The sequence below is a fragment of the Lepidochelys olivacea genome, assembly GCF_965140295.1.
Source record: "Lepidochelys olivacea isolate rLepOli2 genome assembly, chromosome: 1".
In the NCBI taxonomy this organism is placed as follows: domain Eukaryota; kingdom Metazoa; phylum Chordata; order Testudines; family Cheloniidae; genus Lepidochelys; species Lepidochelys olivacea.
In genome coordinates, this window is record NC_140411.1 from 340,840,471 (window position 1) to 340,864,210 (window position 23,740).

Genomic DNA, 23,740 nt, shown 5'->3' on the forward strand with positions numbered 1-23,740 from the left:
AAAAAAAATCTGTTGATTTTTAATGTGTCATATCGGAATTTTAGGGGTGTGTGATTAGTTTTATTTTTCTGAAGGGGACCTTAGTTTTAAAGTTTCAAACACTGACCGAGAGAGAAATATATGGGTACAAAAAAAGAGAAAATGTTTAGAAGGGTAATGAGTGAGTGTGTTTTATAGCATGCTTAGTAAATGTCTAGTATAAAATAACTGCCTGTGATTTTTTTTTCTGTTTAATTAGTTAGATGTGTTTCATTCCATTTGCAAAATTGTTAAAAGACTCTGTAAAGGCATTTCAACTCTGTAGACTTTTTCTTTGGATTTTTATCATAAAAACTTATTTGTCCACAATAATGTTCTTGTTCCAATCTAGAACATCTGCTGAAATTACAAATGGAAGAACTTGTAGAATTTCTTCAGGAGACTCTATCAAAGGATTTCTTCTTAGAAGATGACTTTGTAATAGAGCAGCTCCAAAATTCGATGTCTGAACTGAAACGAGCAAAGTTGGATCTACCAGCAGCTGGTAAGAAACTTCCACCACACATACTGATCTGTACCTTAAGAACTTTTTTGGACAAATTAAGTATATAGTTGCCCACTTGTAAAGTGTTAATTGCCTGCCATTAACATCCATGAATACATTGTTTCCTCATCACTACGAAGTGGTTTAAAAAAAAAAAAAAGGTTAGCACTTTATTGCATATATATGCAAAACACTTAATCTTTCTAGGTTCAGGTAACTGAGTTGAATTAACTTTATTAAGTTGAACTTTTAAAATGGGATGTTTATAAGCAAGAAGATAAAAATCAGGGGATGCTTACTTTTCAAGCCAACAGATTTCGGTCCAAGGTTCTAGATTGTTGTGTAGATTAACAACTGCACAAACTGCTATTCCCCCGAAATATAACCAGAACAAAAAAATCCTCCTTTTAGTCAGATACACCCTTTGAATGCCTTCTAGCTAGTCAGACTTCCTAGATCTTGAACTGATTCACCTCCTCCTTTCCCTCAAAAACTTTGTCTCTATGTTCTGTAGTGGAAGGAAAGGGGTGTTTGTTACTTTCAGCACTATGTATGATTTGCGTAATGGAGCACTCCTTTCTGTGTAGATATTCTTTTACCTTAAAAAAAACAAACCAAAAAACAAAAACTCCACCTTTAAAAATATCAAATTATCTTATGATGATTTACAGCTCTCTATAGCTATAAATAATACAATTTTATTATACACAAAAATATGTTAAAAGAATATTATTAAGGTTGTAAAGTCAAGGACTCAAAAAATAGGAAATGCCAGAATTAAGGTTGCTCAGACCACATTAATTTGGCCTCCTTCCGCATATGCATTGTGATACAGTCTTTAATTACATGCTCACTTGTTATTTTTTATCCTTGTTCATTGTGTGGCCCTGGACTTTATTTAGTGCACACTATTCAACTGTGCTCCAAAAACAGAATTATTAATGTCCTCATGCAGTTTCCCCCTCCCACCTATTTGTTCAGTCTGTTTCTCCCATGCAGTCTGGTTGTTGTCCCCTCTGCATTTGAGTCAGGCTTCTTGTTCCACATTGCTTGGATGCCAGCAAGAGTGGTCATTGTGAGCACAGGAGAAACAGGCTCCCCACCTCAGTTCCAGTGCCAAACACACCACAGCCCGGAGCAGCTGGCAGCTGCAATTACGGGAAACTCCGGCTTCGCACCTCTAGCCCTGGGATGGGGCACGCTTAGGTGCTCAGCAACAATGGCACAAGTGTACTCTGAAAGCTAGAGCTTTCCAAAGACACAGTCACCAGAATTTTTTTTAACATTTTGGACTCAGATACTGAACTGTTTTGGCTGAAATTCTCCACAAAAATTCAGCCGGAGGAAGATACCCAACATGGAAATTCTCCATGTTGAAGTTCGGTAAAGTTATAAGACCCTGCTTTGTGTTGCTTATCATGGAAAGGGTTGAGCTGCTTTAATAACACGCAGGGCTACTTACCCCAGTATAGGCTAGTTCTGAGCACTAGAAGGTGGGAGCGTCTCTCTCCTGTGTTCCTCCTGCTGACACCCAGGCAGCTTGGAGAAAGAAGCTGCCTGACTCGAATGCAGAGGGGATAAGAGCCAGACTTGTAGCTTGTGACAAGGAGCTTGTGGGGTGGGGGACTTGGACTGGAGGATGATGAGGAAGGCAGCTGGGGCTAGCTGGGCAAGGAGACTGGGGTTGAGAGCTAGGGGGGAGAATGGGACTGGGTGGGCAAGGAATCTGGGACTGGGAAGTACTGGGGCAAATGGAAGGAGGTGAAGGGGAAGGAGGACAGATCTGATGAGGAACCACAGGAGAAATGGGAAGAAAGGTCTGTGACCACTAGACCACGCTCCTCTCCAGATCCGGAAATGGAACCCATGATTCCTTAGTCTCACCATTCCTCTGCTGTCACCAAAAATCTGTGAAACCCACTGGCCAAGCATCTCTTTCATCCCCTTCTAGTGCTGGTCAATTCAGAAGATGACAGCAAACTACTGCTGTGAGTTATTCCATTAACTCAAGTGGTAGTGGTCTGTATGGTGGATCTTAAGGTTCAAAACTGCTGATGACCCAGGTGATGTCAACATGGTGCCACATGATGGAGTTTTTTCAGTTTTCTTTTTTAAAAACCTAGGAATTACACACACAAAACTAAGCTAAAATAACGTTATAAAGTCAACTTATCAAAATTTAAGAAATTCCAGAATAAAGGTACCTGAGCAACATTAATTTGGCCTTTGCACTTGCATGTGCATTATGATACAGTTTTTAGTTACATGATCTTACGCTGTTTTTTCCACGGGACCTGTGCCTCATTCAAGTGTGTGGTGTGTTATGTATTTGTGGGGGAAGTATGGGTTTTTACATTATCCTATGAGGAAGATTAATATTTAGTGTTTATTTTTTGGAAGCAGAAGAGAGTTGTGAAGTGCAGAATTTTTACTGTCAGTGGAAATATGGTGTATGAGTGTTAAGAGATGTCCCCTAACTTGGCATTTCCTTGCTGTTTAGGGTTTATTTTGGGGGGGATGGGAAACTTAATGAAGTTTTTGTTAATGAGAATTTCCAAGGGTTTTAATAGGACAATTAATAGGATAAGCAACAAGGGCAGTAAGGTTGGACATTAGGAAAACCTTCCTGTCAGGGTGCTTAAGCATTGGAATAAATTGCCCAGGGAGGTTGTGGAATCTCCATCATTGGAGATGTTTAAAAGCTGGTTAGGCAAACCTGGGATGGTCTAGATAATACCTAGTCCTGCCGTAAGTGCAGGGGTCTGAACTAGATGACCTCTCAAGGTCTCTTCCACTCCTACAATTCTATGGTTCTATATTAGAGAGTAAAGAACCCACTCTGACTTCCCCTGAGGTGTACAGGAATATGGAAGTAGCTGGAGATGTCTGAGATGGAGATCAGGGGAGAGAATGATCAGAGGGAATAGTGTGGACAAGGGAGGCTTCGAGAACAAGAACATCTTGGTATGTGTCTCGCTACCCTGGCATCCCCAGGACACTGATGAGGCAGAGGAAGCACTGCTGGAAAAGGGATGATTGGGTACTGGTAGAGAATGGGGACTTGTTTTCCCCCACAACTCATCTCATCCTGGTGACCAGGGAGATGGGATGGGGGACTCTAGTTCTCCATCAACAAATGAGATGGGACAGTTTAGTGAGCTAACTAGGCAGTGGGTTGTAGGGTCCGTCCTTACCTAATAGTTTCAACACATCCAGTATTCCTAGGTTAGGGAGCCTGTCAAGTATGGTATTTGCTCTGCTGGACCAAGCACAGCTCTTCAGCTCAGAGGTGCCTCTGTCAATGCTCCATGGCTTTGACAGAAGTATGAGAGTCCCCTGCTTTGGAGATCACAATTCCTCCCCTTTGGGAACCCTATCAACCTCTCCTCCCCTGCCCCATCCCTCCTGGCCTGCTTGAATGAGCCTGGGTTTGTAGCATAGAGGAGATATGCACACACTGGTGTTCATTGTCTCTTACTTCAAGATGAGGGAGGGAAGCAAGAACCAGGTCAGATAGGCCTTCTCTCCCCATTTTCAGATTCCTGTTGAGAGGAGAAAGAGATTAAGTGAAGTTTCCCAATCAGATGTATGCTCCAGTGGGAGTCAAATAATCTGTGAAAGCACTTTCCATTTGATTTTCTTCTTCTGAAGGAGAGGTGTCAGACTGAGGGAGACTGCCCTATGCTGTTTCTCGTCATGATAGAAATCATGTTTCTCTTCCTTGTGTAACCCACGTTTATACAGTGTTGCTCTAACCCCCTTCTAGGGGCTAGTCCTTATACAGGGCTACAGCCTTTGTCTGCAGAAGCTGGGTTCTTTAGGTCAGGCAGTAGGGGCTCTTCCTTTTACATCCAGAGGACCCCGGTTCAGGCCTTGCTGCTGCCCACTCATCCTGGAGTGTCACTTTAAAGCAGAAAGAAGGATTGGGTTTATACCAAGTTCTCACCAAGGGTAGTGAAATAGGACAAGTGTTCAATCCTAGGTCTCCCTTGGGAAGGGAGCAGGCATGTTCTTTAAGGAAGTGAGGTGTGCACTGGAGATGCATGTATTTGAGTGTTTGATGTATCACAGAGGAAGGGGAGGGGGGCTTGGTATTTAGGAGTAAATATCTCTGGGGAATGATAACCCATGGAGGTACAGGGCATGTATCTCTACCATAAGAAATTATGGAGTTGGAATACAAGTTATACTCCACAGTAGACAATGCAGATCTTCAGAGTAGCAGCCATGTTAGTCTGTATCCGTAAAAAGAAAAGGAGTACTTGTGGCACCTTAGAGACTAACAAATTTATTAGAGCATAAGCTTTTGTGAGCTACAGCTCACTTCATCGGATGCAGTGCAGATCTTGTTTGTTAAAAGGTGCGGCTCTTGAGCCAAGAATAGTTTGTTTTCAGAATTTCTTTTGCTCTTACTTTTGGGTAGCCAAAGTACGACTGATGTGAAAAAAATAACTATTTTTTAACATGGGGTGTGCTGCTACTTAGGTAAGATCACTGCAAACAAAGGTAACTGTGTTTTATTGCTGGATTGGTGGGGGGAGGGAGACTTTGATTTTCTTTTATTTCTGCCTTAGTAGCCTGGGAAACTCTCTGTATGTGTGGCATATTTTTGTTTGGGGTGAGTGGAAATATTACTCACTTTTTTCACAAAATAAATATAAAATACCTTTATCCTAATCCTCGGAAATCTAGCAGATTTGTCTCCTGTTATCCTTAGCTGAGTAAGTCTGATGCCTCATTTGTTCTTCATGTGAATTTCACAAGCCTTTGGTTTTTCTTCACTCTGATGTTCATTTTGGTTTTTTCTAATCACTGTCTTCAGGCAATAATATTTTTCTACAGGCTCTCAGCATTCTCTTGACATTTAACCTTGCTCAAACCTTGTCTGTCTGATTCAGCTACTTGCGTGCTCTTTAGCCTTTTTATTTATTTATTTATTTTTTAACGTAAACTTGTCAAATTACTATATGCCGGGTAGCAATGCATAGAAAAGCTAGTCTGGGCATGTAAGCATCCATTAGAGTCGGGGGGGGGGAAGTTTGTTTTATCTTTTTTTCCTCAACTAAAATTGGAGAGAAGTACTATTTCCCTTCTTACATTCTTGCACTGAGCAACAATAACATCTTTAATTGTTATGAACTAAAAACCATTTAAAAAGAACATAAAACTATAGCCTTCATCAGACTGTATCAGTCATCCAAAAATAGCAGAGAGCTAATTAAGCTCAGCGGAATTCTCCATCTGTCAGTCTCTGTTAGTACAGGAAAATTCAGACACCCTGTTTGGGCAGGCTGTGGTCAAATATCAAAAGAGGTATTAACTTTGCCCAGCACTTAAAGTAATGCAAGTTTCCTCCTGGAACAGCATTCCCTTGGTTTCTTCTTGTGTGGCTTTAAACTCAGAACCAAAGAGCTCCCTTTCTTCAGAAGAAGGGCAGGGGGATGAAGAGGCAGAAAAACGTCAGTATTTGGGGTTTTTTTGTTTGTTTGTTTAAATGGTTTTCCTACGTGTGTTGAGATGAAGCCATTAAATACTTAGTGTGAACATCCAGGTTCCAGGAGCACAATGAGATCACAATCAAGTTAGTTGCCATGGAGCTAGCCATAAAGCATAGGGCACCCACTGAAATGTCAAACACCAAAGCCAGGAATATTGTTCATAGAGCAGATTGCATATCTGGCAGAATCCTCTCGTGAGTCAATCTGTGCAGGATGGCCTCTGCTAACCTGGTGGAAGCTTTAGGAATGTGGAGTGCTTCAGAAGATGCCTCATAGTTTCAAGCCCCTCCTTTCATCAAGCCACCAGAAGGACTACAAATGCTCACGTAGAGGCAAGCAACCCTTCTGAGATTTCTCCTGTGCATCCCCTCAAACAGTCTTAGCAGAAGAGAAAACATCATCTCCTGGGGCCATTGCAATGCAGTGAGGGGTACACGGCCAAGAAACAACTTCTGAAATCTGCTAATGCACACTACCTCTAAGTCTGCATGACTCCAATCTCCATCCTCCTGATGGACCCTTTTGGAACAGGCTGTTACTCTGTGGGTACTTTGCTCTGTAGAGCAATGAGTAATGGAAGTAACTCATTGAGTTATGCCACTGAGTTTAAAAAAAAAAAAACAACTCCGCAACACAGATTCTTTACTTCCCAAGTTTCAAAAATACTTTGAAATTCTCCTAAATTATGAGAATAACTTCCCACCTATTCTCAGTTAGTCACAGAATCAGTAACAAAATCAATGTGCTTCCAAGAGGCCAGCCTCCACCTTCTCTGTAGACCTTAGGCAGTTGGGTGGAAACTGGATCCTGAATCTAAAGTTCCTGAACAAGTCAGTCAGGTCAGAATTCAAAATTTGAAGACTCTGAAGTCCACTCTTGCAGCAACCTACCATCCATATTGTGATCCACAAAGCACAAAAGTGGTCCCAAAAATCATCCTGTGACCCAAATCTCGCATTTCTTCATGTCTGTAAAGCCTTCAATGGAGCTACACCAATTTACAGTAGCTGAGAATTTCTCCTGAGGTCCTCTAGTAGGCACTGCTCCATTTTACATAGCCACTATTTCTGTCAAATTCCAAACCTAGAATCTGCCTTTGTCATTTTACACTCTGTGTGTGTAGTAACCCTTGCTTTAATGTTTGGCTGCCTCAGTTGCACCCACATTTCTGGCTTTTCTGTGTGCAGAAAAATTAGTGGGAAGTTTGAATACCATGTTTTTCACAGGTTTTGTTTTTCAGTTTCATATTTTTCTATGAATTCTACAGCCAGGTATGTAATATTTTAGTGATAATCTGCCAAAGGATGTATGCCATTAGCTGTAAATGTTAGACAGTGAAATGCATCTTATGACACTGATGAGGCAACAAAATTATGAAACTCTGCTTGATTTACTATTTCTAATGCTAGGTATCTTTTATTGTTTTTTGTTTCAGAGGAATTTGGGATTTTTCACTTATATGTTTGGAGAAAACAAACGTAGCTATTTTTTTATTTTTGTACTGCACGTTATTTATTAACCAACTAAATCAAAATACATTTCTATCATGTGTTTCTTATAATTTTTCTAGTGCTTGTCTGATGTGTATTTTCTGATGTTTAAAAGAATAGTAGGGCATGGAGTGGTGTTATTTCCAGCAATTTTATATATTGGTTCTGCACTATTTAAAAATCTTTTATTGCTTGACCTCTTTAGTTTGCACATTTTTAGATCACTATAAATGAAATTATGATGCAACTGCTGGTGGGTCACAGTTTTTTTAACTGAATCTTTCAGTGCAAACAAGAATTTTTCTCAAGAAGTGTAAGAATTAGTGATATAAAATGTAATGTGATTATAACTAGAAAATGACTATAAAAAAGTCACCTTGCTTTGACACAAAACTACCCTGTGAGTCTGCTAAGCATTTTTAATTAATTGCATTATTTTTATTCTAAATAAAAATGTTTATAATTATAAAGTGAGTTTTTGCTACCATTGGCACTGCAAACCTAACATAGCTACAGAAAAGCAAACTGTGTATTCTCGTCTGCCTCATGCTCCATCATCAAAATTGCCATCCAAGTCATAACTATAGAATCCCCTTTTGTTGATGATGGCATTTTGTGGAGCAAGAAGGTAGTCTGACTTTCTGATAGCAACTTGAACTTCCGGTACAATCAGTAACATTTTAAAAAGTCCATTTTGACTTGTAAATGGAGCAAATAAGATGGAGAAAGTCACTGATGCTAAATAAACACAAAATACCAAGATGTCATTGTAACTGAATAATTTTTCTGACCCTTTACCATGCTTGAAAACTGTATTAGAACAAAGTGTGTATATGCTTGCGCTGAAATTAAGGACTAGACTGTTGTTCACCGGAGAGAGCACTTAAAGCTCTCTACTCCAATTATATGTCTGTTGTTCAATACAAGAAGCTGTTAGTGCCTACTGAAGCAATTAATCTGTAAAGTCTTGTAGTTGGGATTGATTTCCACTGGGTGGTGACAGAGACTTTTTAGATCAAGAGTAAATCAGTAGAATAAAAACCCTTTTAATGTGACTCTAATTTCAGATCATTTTAGGAATAGTCGTATTGTTTTCCCCCGTTTTTTGCTGCTCTCTCTGGTTTTTGGTACTGATGCTGAATGGACTCCCCTAACTTTAGACATAGGACAACCAAATCATTACATGCTTCCACAAAAAAATGGCACTGTATCAACTCTGTAGTCAGGGCCGGCTCTAGGTTTTTTGCCGCCCCAAGCAAAAAATTTTTTGGCTACCCCCCTTGTTGGCCGGAATGCCGCACCTGGAAATGTGCCACCCCTGGAAATGTGCACATAGGCGCCGACTCCATGGGTGCTCTGGGGCTGGAGCACCCCTGGGGAAAAAATTGGTGGGTGCTCTGCTCCCACGGGCAGCTCCCCGCCCTCACCCACCCAAACTCACCTACGCTCTGCTTCTCCTCCCTCCACCCCTGGGGGACGGGGGAGGAGGGGCGGCGGCGTGAGCCCCCACCAGAGCAGGGTAAAGTCAGCACCTATGAGTGTGCTGCCCCTGGAAATGTGCCACCCCAAGAACGTGCTTGCTTGGCTGCTGCCTAGAGCCGGTCCTGTCTGTAGTTTCTCATGCAGAGTTTCTATTAGATTCCTTTTGAGGAAGGCCCAATAATTAAACTTTTTGTTTAGTTTCTTGGTATGTTAAAGGGGAGGAGGAGGGAGAAGAATACAATTTCACACCTCACTATGGATCTAATAGTGGCAGGCTAAGAAAAATCCAGTTGCCCAGAAAGCTCCAGAAAACAAAACCAGCACATTTGGGCAATAATAATGTTAATTATTACTACCAAAACAGCCACCGGCAGACAGTTTCCACTTCATGTTTTCTGTTTTTTCAGTTGCCCTATTAATATTATCTTTTGGTGCAAATGCATCTTAAAGAGAAGATTTGTTAACCTTTGTAAACTATATAAAAATACCCAGCCCAGAAACTACTGCTAACACGATAAAAATGGGCCCTGCAGTCAAACAAGTGAGTGTGCCTTGAATGTTCCTAAACTCAATCTTTGGACCAATGGTGGAAACAAATTCCAGTTAAGGCAGCAACACTGAGACCACCTTGTTGCTAATTCTTAGGTGTTCAGATCTGGGGACTCTTAGCAATTGATCTTAAAAATCGCAGTTGAAGGGGTCAAGGTAAAAGTGTGCCTGAGGCTGCAGGTGAAGCTTTAGGCGGAAGTGTGGTGGAACATGATGCAGAACTTGCAAGGGAATATTTGGCATGTTACTGTGACAAGTCATGAGATGTTTTATTTGCATACTTTTTCTCAACAGAGGGGCTTGCGCATTCTCTCTCTGTTTCTATGGTTATTTGCTTGCTCTTTCACTCTGGGTATTTATTTTTATTTTTTTTTCTCATTTTGCTTTTTTTAGAGGTGAGGATGTGAACCTGTTTTTCTTTTTCCTCTGTTCCTACCAGCACCCGACATCGTGGTCTTCCTGTTCGCTACTACCCCCCAAGTGTCTCCTGGTATTTTATCTCTGGCTTTTTCACTACATTCATGTACATGATTTGCATGCTTTCTTTGTGAGTTTGAGTCCTATGTATTTGCATTAATATGCATGGTGACGGGTGTGCAAATTATTCTTCCTGTTTTTATTTCATGTGCCTCAAAGGATTTCATTTTCTTTAATTTTAGGTTAATTTAAGAGCTCTTATTGTTTTCAAGGGCAGTAATTTATTTTTGGCATCTAATGCAGTTGATAGCCCCCAAGAATGATTGTTTGTTGATTTCTAGTAGGTATTAAACACACATTTTATAGCTTGAAACAAAGTGCTTTTTTTTTAGGAGGTGGCAGTGGTTTGGAATATGCCTTTATGCTGTAAGATTCTTGTTAGTGGTCCATGCCACTACCCCATCACTTTTGATGATGTCTTTAGTCCTGGTTGTGTTATGGTAAGAAGTGGTCAAACCTTAGTGAATGTTAATCTGAGCATTACTGAGCCTGGGATTCAGGTATGTGTTTTGCTGCTTTGCCTGTTAGGAAAACTGAGCATAGCTAACAGAGTTTAGTAAAGTGGCTGTATCTAAAGGGTGGAGTGCAAATGCTTATTGACTGATCCAGACAAGACTTTCGATGGTTGAGTGTGAGGCTAAGTTAATTTGTGTTGTATGGAGGCTTTATGATGAAGATGTAAAGCTGTCTTTTTTTTCATCCTATATCTTATCTTTTGTTTTCTATGCAGACTCTAAGCTCCAGTATCATCAAATCATAGAAAGCTAAAGCCTGGTATCACATTATTAGAGTGCCCACGGTTTTATCTTTCTAAAGAACAGTTGTAGGCTTGGAACATTTTGGCTTTTACTCTGGTCTTAGAATTCATTCTAAAGTTTAACAGCTTCACAGTAGTGATCCATAACTAATATTACGGTGTAGGGTTGTTCTGACATCCTTTTTATAACTATAATTTAGGTTATTGCATACATCATATAAACCACACACACCAATGCTAATGCACTCTGTTACTGTGGACTATGCGAGAAAGATTACAGAAAATAATCTTCAAAGCAATGTAGAATTCAATAAAAAATGTCTGCAATAGTCTCGCTTGGGTTTTATGAAAGCTTAATGGTAATTAAGAGATCTTAAGTGTGTCAAATTAAAAAAACCAAAAACTTATTGTTCAACCAAGCACATTTCAAAGGATTCCAATCTGCTCTATGTGACTTTCTTCAAGACTGTAAGAGAAAGGAAAACAGTTGATGCTTTTAACTGTGTATATGCAAATACAGAAAGCATTGATGTAGGTACTGGAAGAACACTGGAATGCATATTTAAATATGAATGCAACTATTTATTGTTTAAAAATAGATGGAACAGTGACATTTCAAGCATGGAAGACATTATTGACAAAGGAGGACTATTTTTTCTTAAGACGACGTTTATTGCATACAAGCACATTAAATTATCTGTGTTAAAATTACACCATTATAGTTAGAATCATAGAATATCAGGGTTGGAAGGGACCCCTGAAGGTCATCTAGTCCAACCCCCTGCTCGAAGCAGGACCAATTCCCAGTTAAATCATCCCAGCCAGGGCTTTGTCAAGCCTGACCTTAAAAACCTCTAAGGAAGGAGATTCCACCACCTCCCTAGGTAACGCATTCCAGTGTTTCACCACCCTCTTAGTGAAAAAGTTTTTCCTAATATCCAATCTAAACCTCCCCCACTGCAACTTGAGACCATTACTCCTCGTTCTGTCATCTGCTACCATTGAGAACAGTCTAGAGCCATCCTCTTTGGAACCCCCTTTCAGGTAGTTGAAAGCAGCTATCAAATCCCCCCTCATTCTTCTCTTCTGCAGGCTAAACAATCCCAGCTCCCTCAGCCTCTCCTCATAAGTCATGTCTCCTCGTAAGTTATTGGTTTCAGAGTAGCAGCCATGTTAGTCTGTATCCGCAAAAAGAAAAGGAAGACTTGTGGCACCTTAGAGACTAACAAATTTATTTGAGCATAAGCTTTTTTGAGCTACAGCTCACTTCATCAGATGCATTCAGTGGAAAATACAGTGGGGAGATTTATATACATAGAGAACATGAAACAATGGGTGTTCTCTGTGTATATAGATCTCCCCACTGTATTTTCCACTGAATGCATCCGATGAAGTGAGCTGTAGCTCACGAAAGCTTATGCTCAAATAAATTTGTTAGTCTCTAAGGTGCCACAAGTCCTCCTTTTCTTTTTGCGAATACGGACTAACACGGCTGCTACTCTGAAACTTTTAGGTCTGTAATTGAGTGAACAAAGAGATTGAAGTGTTCTCCGACTGGTTTTTGAATGTTATAATTCTTGACGTCTGATTTGTGTCCATTTATTCTTTTATGTAGAGACTGTCCAGTGTGGCCAATGTACATGGCAGAGGGGCATTGCTGGCACATGATGGCACATTGGTAGATGTGCAGGTGAACGAGCCTCTGATAGTGTGGCTGATGTGATTAGGCCCTATGATGGTGTCCCTTGAATAGATATGTGGACACAGTTGGCAATGGGCTTTGTTGCTCTTACAACAACCCATAACTCCTTACAGATCACCTGAAAGTTGCAAACTACTTAACAGCATATAAAACCGACATCACTTCTATATAAGTGATATATATCACTATCTAATGTTACACAAACTTTTTTTTTTTGAAGGACATATTGTATGTTTTTGCTTCGCAATTCAGATTTCATTCTTATCATTAAAATACAGTTTAGTATTACACAGAAGTGCTTCATTTTTCTGAAATGCTGCACTCCTTAATTTAAAAAAATTAATTGAGACAAATAAGATGGGAAAAACTAATGACATATGGCTCTAGTGTTGCGAATATTTATTAAGGGTGAAATTCATGCCTGTGCAGAAGACAAGCACAAGGTTTTAAGTTCTGCATACACCCTAGTTGGAGGGCATAAGTGGGACATAAATGATTTAAAGGTTTTGCAGAGCCTCTGTAGGGAGTGAATTCCACCCCAAAAAGAATATGGGACAGTTTTTTAACTGTGTGATGTAGTGTTCAGTATATTGTCTTGGAAAGCCATCTTTATGAAGAAATCTCTCAGCATTCTTAAAGCACCTGTCATCATAGTTTCTATGTACTCTATATGGATTGTGTAAAAAAAACAGAACCATGCAGAATAACATTCAGTTCTTTCTTACTGATCATGTCATCTGTGCGATTTGAGTGCACTTGCTGATTCAGGTTTTCTAAGACATTTGTGGATTTTCTATTAGCCCCTTCATAATTTTTCCTCTCTTTTTCTTTTTCTGTGTCTTGGAAATTTGTGGGAAAACCATTGTAACTTAACTTTATTTTCTTAATCTTCAACTTGAAAGTTTCACTTATCTTCTTTTGAAATATAACTGTAAGAGTGGCACCATCTACCACTCTGCATAGGGATGCTGGACTCTTCTGTGACCTATCAGGTTAGCAGGAGTTAGTGCCCTGCATAAATGAGCTGAGTGAATTCTGCTGACTCTTTGTGGCAGGAAGCTTGTTAACTTTGCCAAGTTATGAGACCTTCTGATTAGAGTGTATGACCTGATTAGAGTATAACCAGTGATAGACACAGGAAAACTTAAGAACAGTCAGGCTGGAAGGATTAAGTTTAGGCTGATGTTTGTTTTAAATTACCAATGCAGCAAGACCTCAGGCAGGGGGTAAGTTTGACCTTACACAGCACTGTAGACTTCATTTGGAGCAGAAGGAAAATGACCACGAGCATACAATAAGCATGAAACTGGCATTAGTTAGGCAAGTAGCAAACAGAGACTTCTCTGTTAAACTCTCATTTTGTTACTTTATCTCTCCCACCCTCATCATGTTTCTGTTTTGTGAACCTGTCACCTTCTGCCTGACACCTAGACTGTAAATTCTGTTTTTATTTGCCTATGCAGAATCTAGCATAATGTGGCCCTGATCCTTGATGGCAGTTCCTATGTGCTATCCAATGATCATCTGTTTCTGCCATCCCCCTCTAATGAGAATCAGCTGTCAAAGATTTAACTCGTATTATTGTTTGTACAATTTCCATGATGTGATTAATACTTCTAAGCAGTATATTTTAGAGAGACAAGTATGTCTGAGTGTTTGTTCAGATGCACTATACAGATACGCAGAATGAATTGTTCGTACAAATAACTGGTGACGACGAGATGTTAACCTTTAACTTCAGAGTTTCGAGTGATAGACGAAAGTTTCGTGGTCCTGTGTGTCTACTGCCTCAATGAGGATCAAAATACTAAATTATTTCTCTACCAACCATTTTACATAGCTTTTCTACATAAATTTTCAGGAAAACCAGGGCTTTTTTTTCTGTCCTTTTACTTAGTAAGCTGATATATGATAGAGTTTATTTGGCTATGCTGTCTGATTTTTAAAAGTTACAGGCAAATTTTCAAACAGATTGTGTGGGAGATGCATTTAAAAATTAAAACTTTTTTCTGTTTATAATATGAAAGAAATTGCTGTGCATAGGGAAGCTACAATTTTATGAGGTGTAGAAATAAGATTAAATATTTACCAGTATAAAATAAATATTTACCAGTATTAATTTAGAAGGGGGAAATAGCTATGACTGCTGAAAGGAGAGAGTAATTTGAGCAGAAATGTTGGTATAAATAGTCATATAGGCATTATCAGACAGGTTGTATAGTTATCATTTCTCTGTTTATAATTAAGTCTTTTACAAGGTTACAATCTGGAATATTGTGTCACCTTAAGAGACTGACATTTAAACACTGAATGACATATATTGTGCTCATAACCAAAAAAGAACTCTCCACTTATATGCTGCTCTTAAGTAAACGTTGTTGTCTTTCACTGCCATCTTAGTCAGAACAGAAATATCCGTGTTCCCATTTGGCATTCAGATTCTGTGGTGATGGAGACCGTAGTAGTACCTAGATATTTAAATAAATTCTCTTCTAACTACAATGACCATAAAAAGAACGGAAGTTAAAAAATGAAGGTGGTAAGCATAATCTTTTAGTTATACTGTACTTTATGAAAAGAGGCTGTTTGGCTGATACAGTAGTTACACTTAAATGCTTTGTCTAATGTAACCATTAGTCCATTTTAGTGAACTTACTGTTCAGTGTTTAACAAAAATCTATGTTTAAAAAATAAAAGCTCTTGTATAGTTTGGGTGTATAGCTACGCTGGGTACCCATTTTTCTTGTGTTTTGAAGTCTCTTGGCCTTGTGTTTCACCTTGCATGGTATAGTTGTCTAGCATAACTGCACACCTGATTGCATACTTATACTAACAAAGTTAAGAAACAAGCATTTATATGCTGAATTTATTTCTGACTTCCCGGGGTCGTTAGTGTGTTTGTGTGAGAGAGAGAGTGTGATGTAAAGGGCTTCAAAAATTTGCCAGACAGCTGCAAGCCAGTGGTCTAATCCTAATAGGCATATTTCAATAAGGAAGAAGTAGGAGCTCAAGGATAATGGCCTTGTGAGAAACCCAGCATCTCACCTTCAAATGCTGAGAAAGAGGATGGGACTGGGTTTCTTACCAAGGTTTTGTCCCTCAACCCCTGTTAGGACTCAAGGTAGAAGGTCACTAATAAAATTGAAGTCTTCCTTCTCTATGTATCTTTTGGAAGGGAGAAACCGCTATCTCTTTCCCCTTCCTCCAGAGCCTCTTAACTGCTTCAGTGGAATGGGACTTCACTAATCTACTCCTCCCCACAAGGTTTTTGTGGGGATGAAGAGGGTCCCCTCCATGAATACTCCAGTACTCCACTGCTAATTGCTTTCCCAAGCAGCAGTCATGTAAAAATGACATGACATATCCCAGTTTCACTTCTTTCCACAATGCTCAATATAACAGTGGTAAAACAGACCAGGATCTTGTTAATTGCACTCTAGTGCTTGGGAAAACTCTGAGCAGCAGGATAGCTGCTGCAGACTCAGGGAGGCAATCAATGCAGTATTGAGTGCATATTTAGTTCTACTAGTATCTTTGAAACTGTAAAAGATAGGAATTTAGACAAAGTGTACCTAAAATCATATTTAGGCACTTAAACAAGTGGCCTGATTTTCAAAGCTGATAAACTCCTATCAAAGCTATATAAAGTACGTTTATATGTCCATAAATATGTACATTATATATGGACCAGAACAAAAACCCTAGATCCAAATATAACTGAACTTTGGGTCTGAGATCTAAATCCAGAGTTGAATTTGGCTGGACCTTTGTCTTTTATGTATTTTGTTTTATTTTGTTTGTGTGTGCGTGCCTTTGTGTGTGTGTTAAACTGGCACACACAGTTCAAGAAGCCTCAATTTACTTTATTTCTTCTTTTTTAGGTAAAGATGATGAATTTCCAAAGAAGCCGTTGGGACAAATTCCATTGGAACCTCAGCCTGCCATGCTTAATCTTACTCATATGCTCAATGGACAGAGCAACGCTAGTAGTTCAAGAACACAGACAGCAAGAAGGACAGAAAGGAGACTATCTCCTGAAAAAGTACAAGAAAATTCACCAAATAACCGAAGAAGAATTAATTTACTGGAAAGGAAGCCTTCTTTAAAACGACAAAAGCCTGGACCAGTAGACCAGAGTGGGCTATCTAAGAAAGACGTAGATATCAGAAAAAAGCCTCAGTCAACAGTACAAGACAATTCTAGACAATATAACAATGCAGCTGCTAACCAAAATTCTAATGCTACTTCAGATACAAGAAGGGAATTTGTACCTAAATGGAATAAACCTTCAGATATCAAAGTTATTGAAAAGACTACAAAACTTACTGTGGAGATAAAAGGTAGGTCAGTAAACCATGCTATGTCAGGTACGCCACCAAGTCCTGGTGAACCACAGCCATTGAATGTAAAGCAAAAGATGAGAGGTTTGGATGCTGATGAAGGTAAGCGAGGGTCTAACGCATCGCAGTATGACAATATTCCAGGTGTTGACCATGAGAATGAGAATCCTGTTGAGGAGATGCTAGAAAGAGCTCATCCGCAAATTCCCAGGAATGTAACATACTCTAGCAGTCTTAGAAAGCAAGGTGCAAAAATTCCTGGCCCACTAAAAATATCCAACAATTATGCCATCAGTTCCCAACCGAGAAGCCCAAGATATTCATCTCAGTCTGATGGGTCAGATCACAGACCAAGTGTTAAACCACCACCACCATCTTATAGTAACCCACCTATGTACCATGGAAACACTCCAAAGCATGCCTCCAGCCCAATTAGTGCAAGTTTTATACCTTCACAGTATAATCATGGGAATCGAACCAACACTTCTGGTAGACCATATGGTTCTATCTTTTCAACAGATTTTTCTCCAGATATACCACATATGAACTCCTATCCTGCCAATCGCCAAAATCCTATTTCTCCACCTTCTAGTCGAATAGAAGTCTTACCTGTTGATGCCTATCCTGGCAACTCTAGATCACCTGCAGGTGTCAAATTTATAATTCCTCCAGTGGATTATTTGCCAGACAACAGAAAGAGGCCGGATGCTGTTTATATGTATAGACATGAGATATATGGGCAGCCCTGGAACCAAGATGCTAACCAAAGCCACTTGGGTAACTTACAGAAGTATCCAGCCTTTCAGCCAACACCTATTCAGGACCATAATCTTCCAAATGTTTCTGTGGATAGTCCAATAAGATATAGGACTTCACCAACCTTGGAAGAACATGGTTCAGCACAATATCAATATTCAGGCCCACCAGCCCCTGCTGAGCACTACAGAAACCAAAATGATGGGATGTCTATGCATGAATCAGTGCTTCTGTGAGAATCAATCAATGCTAACTAAAAAGCAAGAGCTGAAAACATTAGATATATATTGCTGTGTTTATAATTGTCCAAGTCAGTATTTTATACAGAATGTGGGCAGTTCATGCAATTCTCTGATAAAGTAATAACATTATTTCAAAGCAGTCTTAAACTTTGGCTGAAAGGTAGTTGAGCTTTTAAACTTGCATTGAACCTATTGAAAGGGATCTGATGCACATAAACATAGCAATAGTAGAGTTGTCTGCAAAATGTGTCTAACACTACTATGTTTCTGAAATTTAAATAATTTGCACAGAGCTATGATCTTTCTGCCTACCAACTGTAACACATTTGCAAGCTGTATTTTGACTGACATTAGAATGCAGTAAGTGTGCTTGTGCAAATACACAACAATGTTCATGGAGAAGAACTAAAGAGTCTAAAATGTAGATGCATTTACTCTTGAGCTAGGTTAGTGAAGTACTTTTATTTCAGTTTAATTATTTTCTTTGTAATTTATTTGATAAATGACCCATTCATTTTGGATGGCCTTCCCTGTCTTTGTATACAAACTGCCTCAGTAACCCAGGATCTGATTGAAGTTGAAGAGATGCTCTGGGTTGTTAATGTAATCTTACATGGGATGCTATTTCCCAGTTAATCTCCATTCCTTTGGCTGCTATCTTGCCTTTCCCTCAGCCAGAAGGAACAGACAAGCAAAACCATGGAGCCAAAAAGGGTGTCACTCTGTTCTGGCTGACAAATGGTGCTTAAAATCAGGGCAGTCTGAGCGTAGCAAGTCTTTAGGGTATGGGTGAACTTTCAGCACGGAATCTGTACCTTTGTACCCAAATCCAATGTTGCAAAGCAATGCTTTGTGTTCCCATTTAAGTCCTCTGAACTATTTGAGCACAATGTATACAATGCTAGAAGCAGAAACAGAACTGCATTCTCATGGCATGCAGCCTTCCCATAGGATCTAACTTAGCAAACCAGTCATAGTGTGAGCTACTGGATTGCCAAATAGTCCTCTTATTGGTACAAGAGTATTGCCCGTCACTTGAAACTTGGGGGCAGAATATGGAGGTTGTGTAGCTATTTTGACCCTCTGTGTGTGGCGTAGGGTTGCCAACCCTCCAGGATTGCCATGGAGTCTCCAGGAGTTAAAGATGAATCTTCAATTAAAGATTGTCATGTGATGAAACCTCCAGGAATACATCCAACCATAATTGGCAAACCTAGTGCTATATGCATGCATTCAGTGCTCTTTCCCATGAGCTCGATAATGTCCGTTCAATGACATTTTGCTTTTGCCCTCCTTTTTCCAGAAAGCAATAGGTTCATGTCCAGGGTTGGGCAAGTGCTGCTGCACTGTCAGGCTGTTGAGAGATTGTGCGATGTGCAACCCTGACTGTTAATAAGAAGCTTAATAGACTCTTTGTAATTAAATATTTTTTTTTAAATTAGTGTTTGCAGCCTTTTGTACTCTACATTCTCCTTGGCTTTCATCCACTGTGAAAAGAAAAAAATTGCAGATTAAGTGGCGTACTTGGGGTGCAGGCTTGTGAGCTGCTGAATGTAGGGATTACTAAGCACTCTGAACTCTCATTGAAGTTAATGAGAGCTGAGGGTGACAAGCCTCTTGCAAGACTGAGTCCTTAGAGCTTTTAACAGAAAAGATTTATAATACTTAAATACCAAAACACTGGTAGGTTCTGGGACGCTTAAAAATCAGTCTTTGTTTGGGGAGGTTTTTGTCATTTGCATTTTCTTGGGGTGCGTTAGCTAAGTACATTGAACACTAGAAAACAGAAAAAAAATTCTGTTAAAGAAGGAGCAGTAGTACCTATTCTTGCTGCAGGTTAGCTGTCTAGGTTTTAAGGTACAAAAGTAAAATGTTTTTTTTAAAACATGGAAGTAACGTTTAGTATATTTCACACACTTCTTTTGTGTATATAATGAGCGGTGTAATTTTTAATGAACTGGGCAGTTTTATATTTTAAAGATTGCAAACTGCAGTGAAGTAACAGTAGCTAAGCACTACACTGAAAAACTCTAAACTGAAATTGAGATGATGAATATTACTTGGGCTTACCTTAGTTCCGATTGCTTATAGCAGCTTAGCAATGTATGTATATAATGTGGTTAAGTGTAATAATCCCAAAGTTTTAACCATGGTTCTGTGATTCATAATAAATAAATCTGTACAATTTACTTTGTGCTAGCAGCCTGGGACTGCTCCAAAATATGTATCAACACTAGTAAATACTGTAGATTTTTATATATAAAATATATACACACTATTTTCTTATGTCATCTGCAACAGTTTTTTAACTGTGTATTCTATTTTGATGTGGTTGCATTTTTAACATGTATAATAATAATAAAGTCTATGTTATGTGTCTTTTTTACCATGTTTGATTATGCTTGTAGGCAAAAGCCATAATTCTGGTCTTCCCAGGATAAACTATTATTTTTTAAAAATTAATGGTATACTCTTGTATAATGTATGCCCTATTTAATTTGTCTGTATGTGTTTTCTTTTAGACTGAGCAATATCAATATAATTCCTAAAATGCCTTGTCATTGTTTCAGAAGTTACCGAGTATTGATTGTAGTCTTCTTCATCGCTAAACGTAGCCCTCAGCAATGGCTTTAGAAACAAGGAGTCTGAACTGTCATCATAACTTTCCTGCCCTATCCCAGTGTTCTCACCCTATGTCCGTCAACAGCAGTGGACTTATTGACATGATAGGCCTATAAAATTTTACTAATCAGACTGAAAAATATAATTTTACTAAGGATTTATATAGCAGAGTGGTCTGAACTATGCTAAAGGGAAACTGGCACATCATAGTTTATAGAATAAAAGTCTTATTTATGGGTAAACTTCATCTGCCTATTTAAGGTAAATGCATTGCAAGCATCAAAGGAATTATTCATGTTAGTTACCAAAAAGCTCAATATTACAGGCCACAGTAGGAGACAACTCTATCTGTAGCTTGCAGTAAGAAATTCTGCATTGGCTGGTGTATTGGATTAAATGTCCTGATTGGAGCTTTTCCTTCTCTGCTTTTTATAATTCTAAAACATGCAAACAGTAAATATAGCTCCATAAACAAATTTAGGGCTCATTTTTTCCTTCAGTAACACTGGTGAATTCAGTGGGAGTTGTATCCCCATAATTGAGAGCAGAACTGAGCCTTTATGGTAAAAGTAAAACACATCCCAACATCCCCCACAAAAATAAACAAATTTAAAAGTGCCAGCACTGATGCTGAGGAGCTTAGCAACTCCTGGGCCATGGCTTAGGAGAGCTGTCTGAATGTTAGTCAAAAATACACCCTTGAAGTGAACCACTCAATAATTCCAGAATTAGATTTGAACAGTAAACAACATCAAAATGTCAAAAAGGCAGAACAGCCTAGCAAAGCAGAGAGGTAAATCCCTTTGATTCCCTGAGGAACACATGTACATTTTCCAAGAAGATCTTTTTTTAAAGATTCCTACCCTGAGTTTCACATTATCCTAGATATGACTTTGAAATTGGACTTGCAAATTATAGATTTTTTTTCTCCCTCGTGAGTCCCATTACACTGCTTGCACAGTATATGCCACCAAATGCCCACCTTTTCTTTTCCAGCAGCGTGCATTCTGCTGCCAGTACTTCAGTGAGGAAAAGACCCTTTTTATAGTTCTGTAAACATGGCATGCGTATGAAGATCTGTGAATGTAGCACACTTAAAGTTTAACATTTTAACCTGCATAGTTTGTCTTAGCATTTTCCTTTTAGGGGATGTCAAGCCAACGCAAATGCTTTTCAATGCACTGTCACAACAAGGAGATAGCTAGATCAGTAACAAAAAATCAGAACCATGATGGCAGAAATTTGAACATGGCCTTTAAAATGGTTGCCACATGTATCAGGCATGAGGAAAGAAACTGTTTTGGGGCTGCTTTGTGCCATAAGGAATTTTTTCCTGGAACAAAGAACCTGAGTTCTCCTGAGTTTCTTGGTTCCTCCACTGCCTAACGTTGACTAGTTTTGTTTGTATTTATATTGTAATGCATCAACAGAAAACCACTCATGCTTTTTACAGGTACAAAAACTAGAGAGTTTGAATCTTCTGAGAACCAACATTTCATCCTCTGGCTTTTGACACTGATTTTGAAATTGGTTTGTTCTGCTTGTGTTGTTTGGGTAGGTCAGACAAAACTAAGCTGTGCTGAACTTCATTTTTCTTTTCTCCCTTCATTCTGGTAACCTCCCTTGACCCATTCTCTGGACTTTCCTGAACAACTGTGTTCCATTCTTACTCATCTACTGCTATTCATTGGTAATGCTGTCAAGATGGTTAAGACAACAGAGGTTACCATGTGTCTCTTCAGCCTTTTCCAGATAATGTCCAAAGCAAAACTGTATTCTGTGCATTGAATGCATTTACCCACAGGCCTTAATGATAAAAGTTTATTTAGGGGCACGGTAACATATTATACATGTTCTAAGCCTCTCTTGTTGTGGAAACTTTTTTTAAGGGGGTTTTAAAGGCTTTCTGAAGTGCATGTAAGTGAGAGAGAGTGTGTGAAATATTGGTGCTAATCTCTGAAGATCATGTTACACTTCAAAAATACAAAAGAGGTAGGGACAAATTCTTTCTTGGATATGTATGCACATTTCCCTTCACCACTCCACTTATTGTCTTTGTCTCATCTTTTTGCCTCCCTCTCTTGCCACTTTAGCTCTGACTGTGATGCCGGTCTGTCTGCTTTCTTTGTCCAAGAACTCTTTTAGAACAGTGGCTAAAATGATGCTGCATAGGGAGACAACACATTAGAGGTGAGATTGGAGTTATGGAAACTGCTAAGGATATTATCTGGGGGTCTCCCTCCATATTTAGCAATGCAGGTGCAATTCAGAAGGGGAATAGACTAGATAAAAGGTATGTCAGCCTTCTTAATGGATATTAAGATATTCAGTAGAGTCTGAATTTGCAATGCCTTTTCTTTTGGGAAGATGTGTTCAAGATAATTATGAACAGGTGTCTTCCCCACTGTGCTCCAAATGCAGTCGATGCAACGGTTATTTTTATTCACAAAGAACTCCAAATTCAATGAGACAAAATCCAGGTCAAGTCCATGCTTGTCTATTCCTGGTGTTTCCTCTCAAGGGCTGTTCAGCCCACACCCTTGATCCTCTGTTAGCGACATCTGCCTCTGCTAGCAGTTAATGAGCCACCTGCAAAGATTGAATCAGAAAACCATACTTTAACATTTTCCATCATCACCACCACCTACTAGGTAGGGAGGGCCTTTGAGGCAAACAGCCATCCTGTTATACAAACCTTGTAACTGTGGAATCCAGCACAAGCATCAGGTGAAGTGGACACTTAGTGAAAATTATGCCTGAGTACCTGCAATAATTTGAGTTTTGATCATAGGTTGTAAAGAAGATGGCCTGAATTTTCAAAAGTGACTAGCAATTTTTGGTTGCCGTCAATTTTTGGGAGCTCAACTGGAGACACCTTCTGGGGACCTGTTTTTCATAACATGCTGAGCACCTACCCTCTGAAATCGGGCACCCTGATGTGCAGGATCATTCACTTAAAAAAAAAAGAAAGAAATTGGGCAGTGGATCCATTTTGGAACCCATGTGAGTGTAAGGGCGTGTCTACACGCAAAACACGGCAGTGGTGCTGCTGTAGCACTTCAGTGAAGACGCTACCTAGACTGACAGGAGTTCTCCTCCCATCAGCGTAGGCACTCCACCTCCCCAAGAGGCAGTACAGAATTCTCCCATTGACCTAGCGCTGTCTACCCCAGGGGTTAGTTGGCTTAATTGCATCTCTCAGAGGTGTGAATTTTTCACACCCTGAGTTACATAGTTACACCAACCTAATTTCCTAGCATAGACCAGGCTTAAGTCAGCTGTGTCTGGCCTAATAAATATGT

General features: G+C 39.4%; 1 protein-coding gene across 7 annotated transcripts in view; it reads left to right on the forward strand.

Moving 5' to 3' along the window:
• The window catches only part of USP6NL (USP6 N-terminal like), a gene marked incomplete at its 5' end in the record, with an annotated part of 224,119 nt that extends 203,949 nt beyond the window's left edge, over positions 1-20,170 (forward strand). For 4 of the 7 annotated variants that reach the window (XM_084617571.1, XM_084617570.1, XM_084617569.1 and 1 more), the window contains 2 exons: positions 371-523; positions 16,360-20,169. In XM_084617571.1, the coding sequence (XP_084473697.1) occupies positions 371-523; positions 16,360-17,810 (1,604 nt within the window). In that variant the 3' untranslated portion in view covers positions 17,811-20,169. Of the gene's footprint in view, positions 1-370; positions 524-16,359 lie in introns of all 7 variants that reach the window. The other 3 variants (XM_084617573.1, XM_084617568.1, XM_084617574.1) reach the window with 1 other exon arrangement.
• Between the last annotated feature and the right edge of the window lie 3,570 nt (positions 20,171-23,740).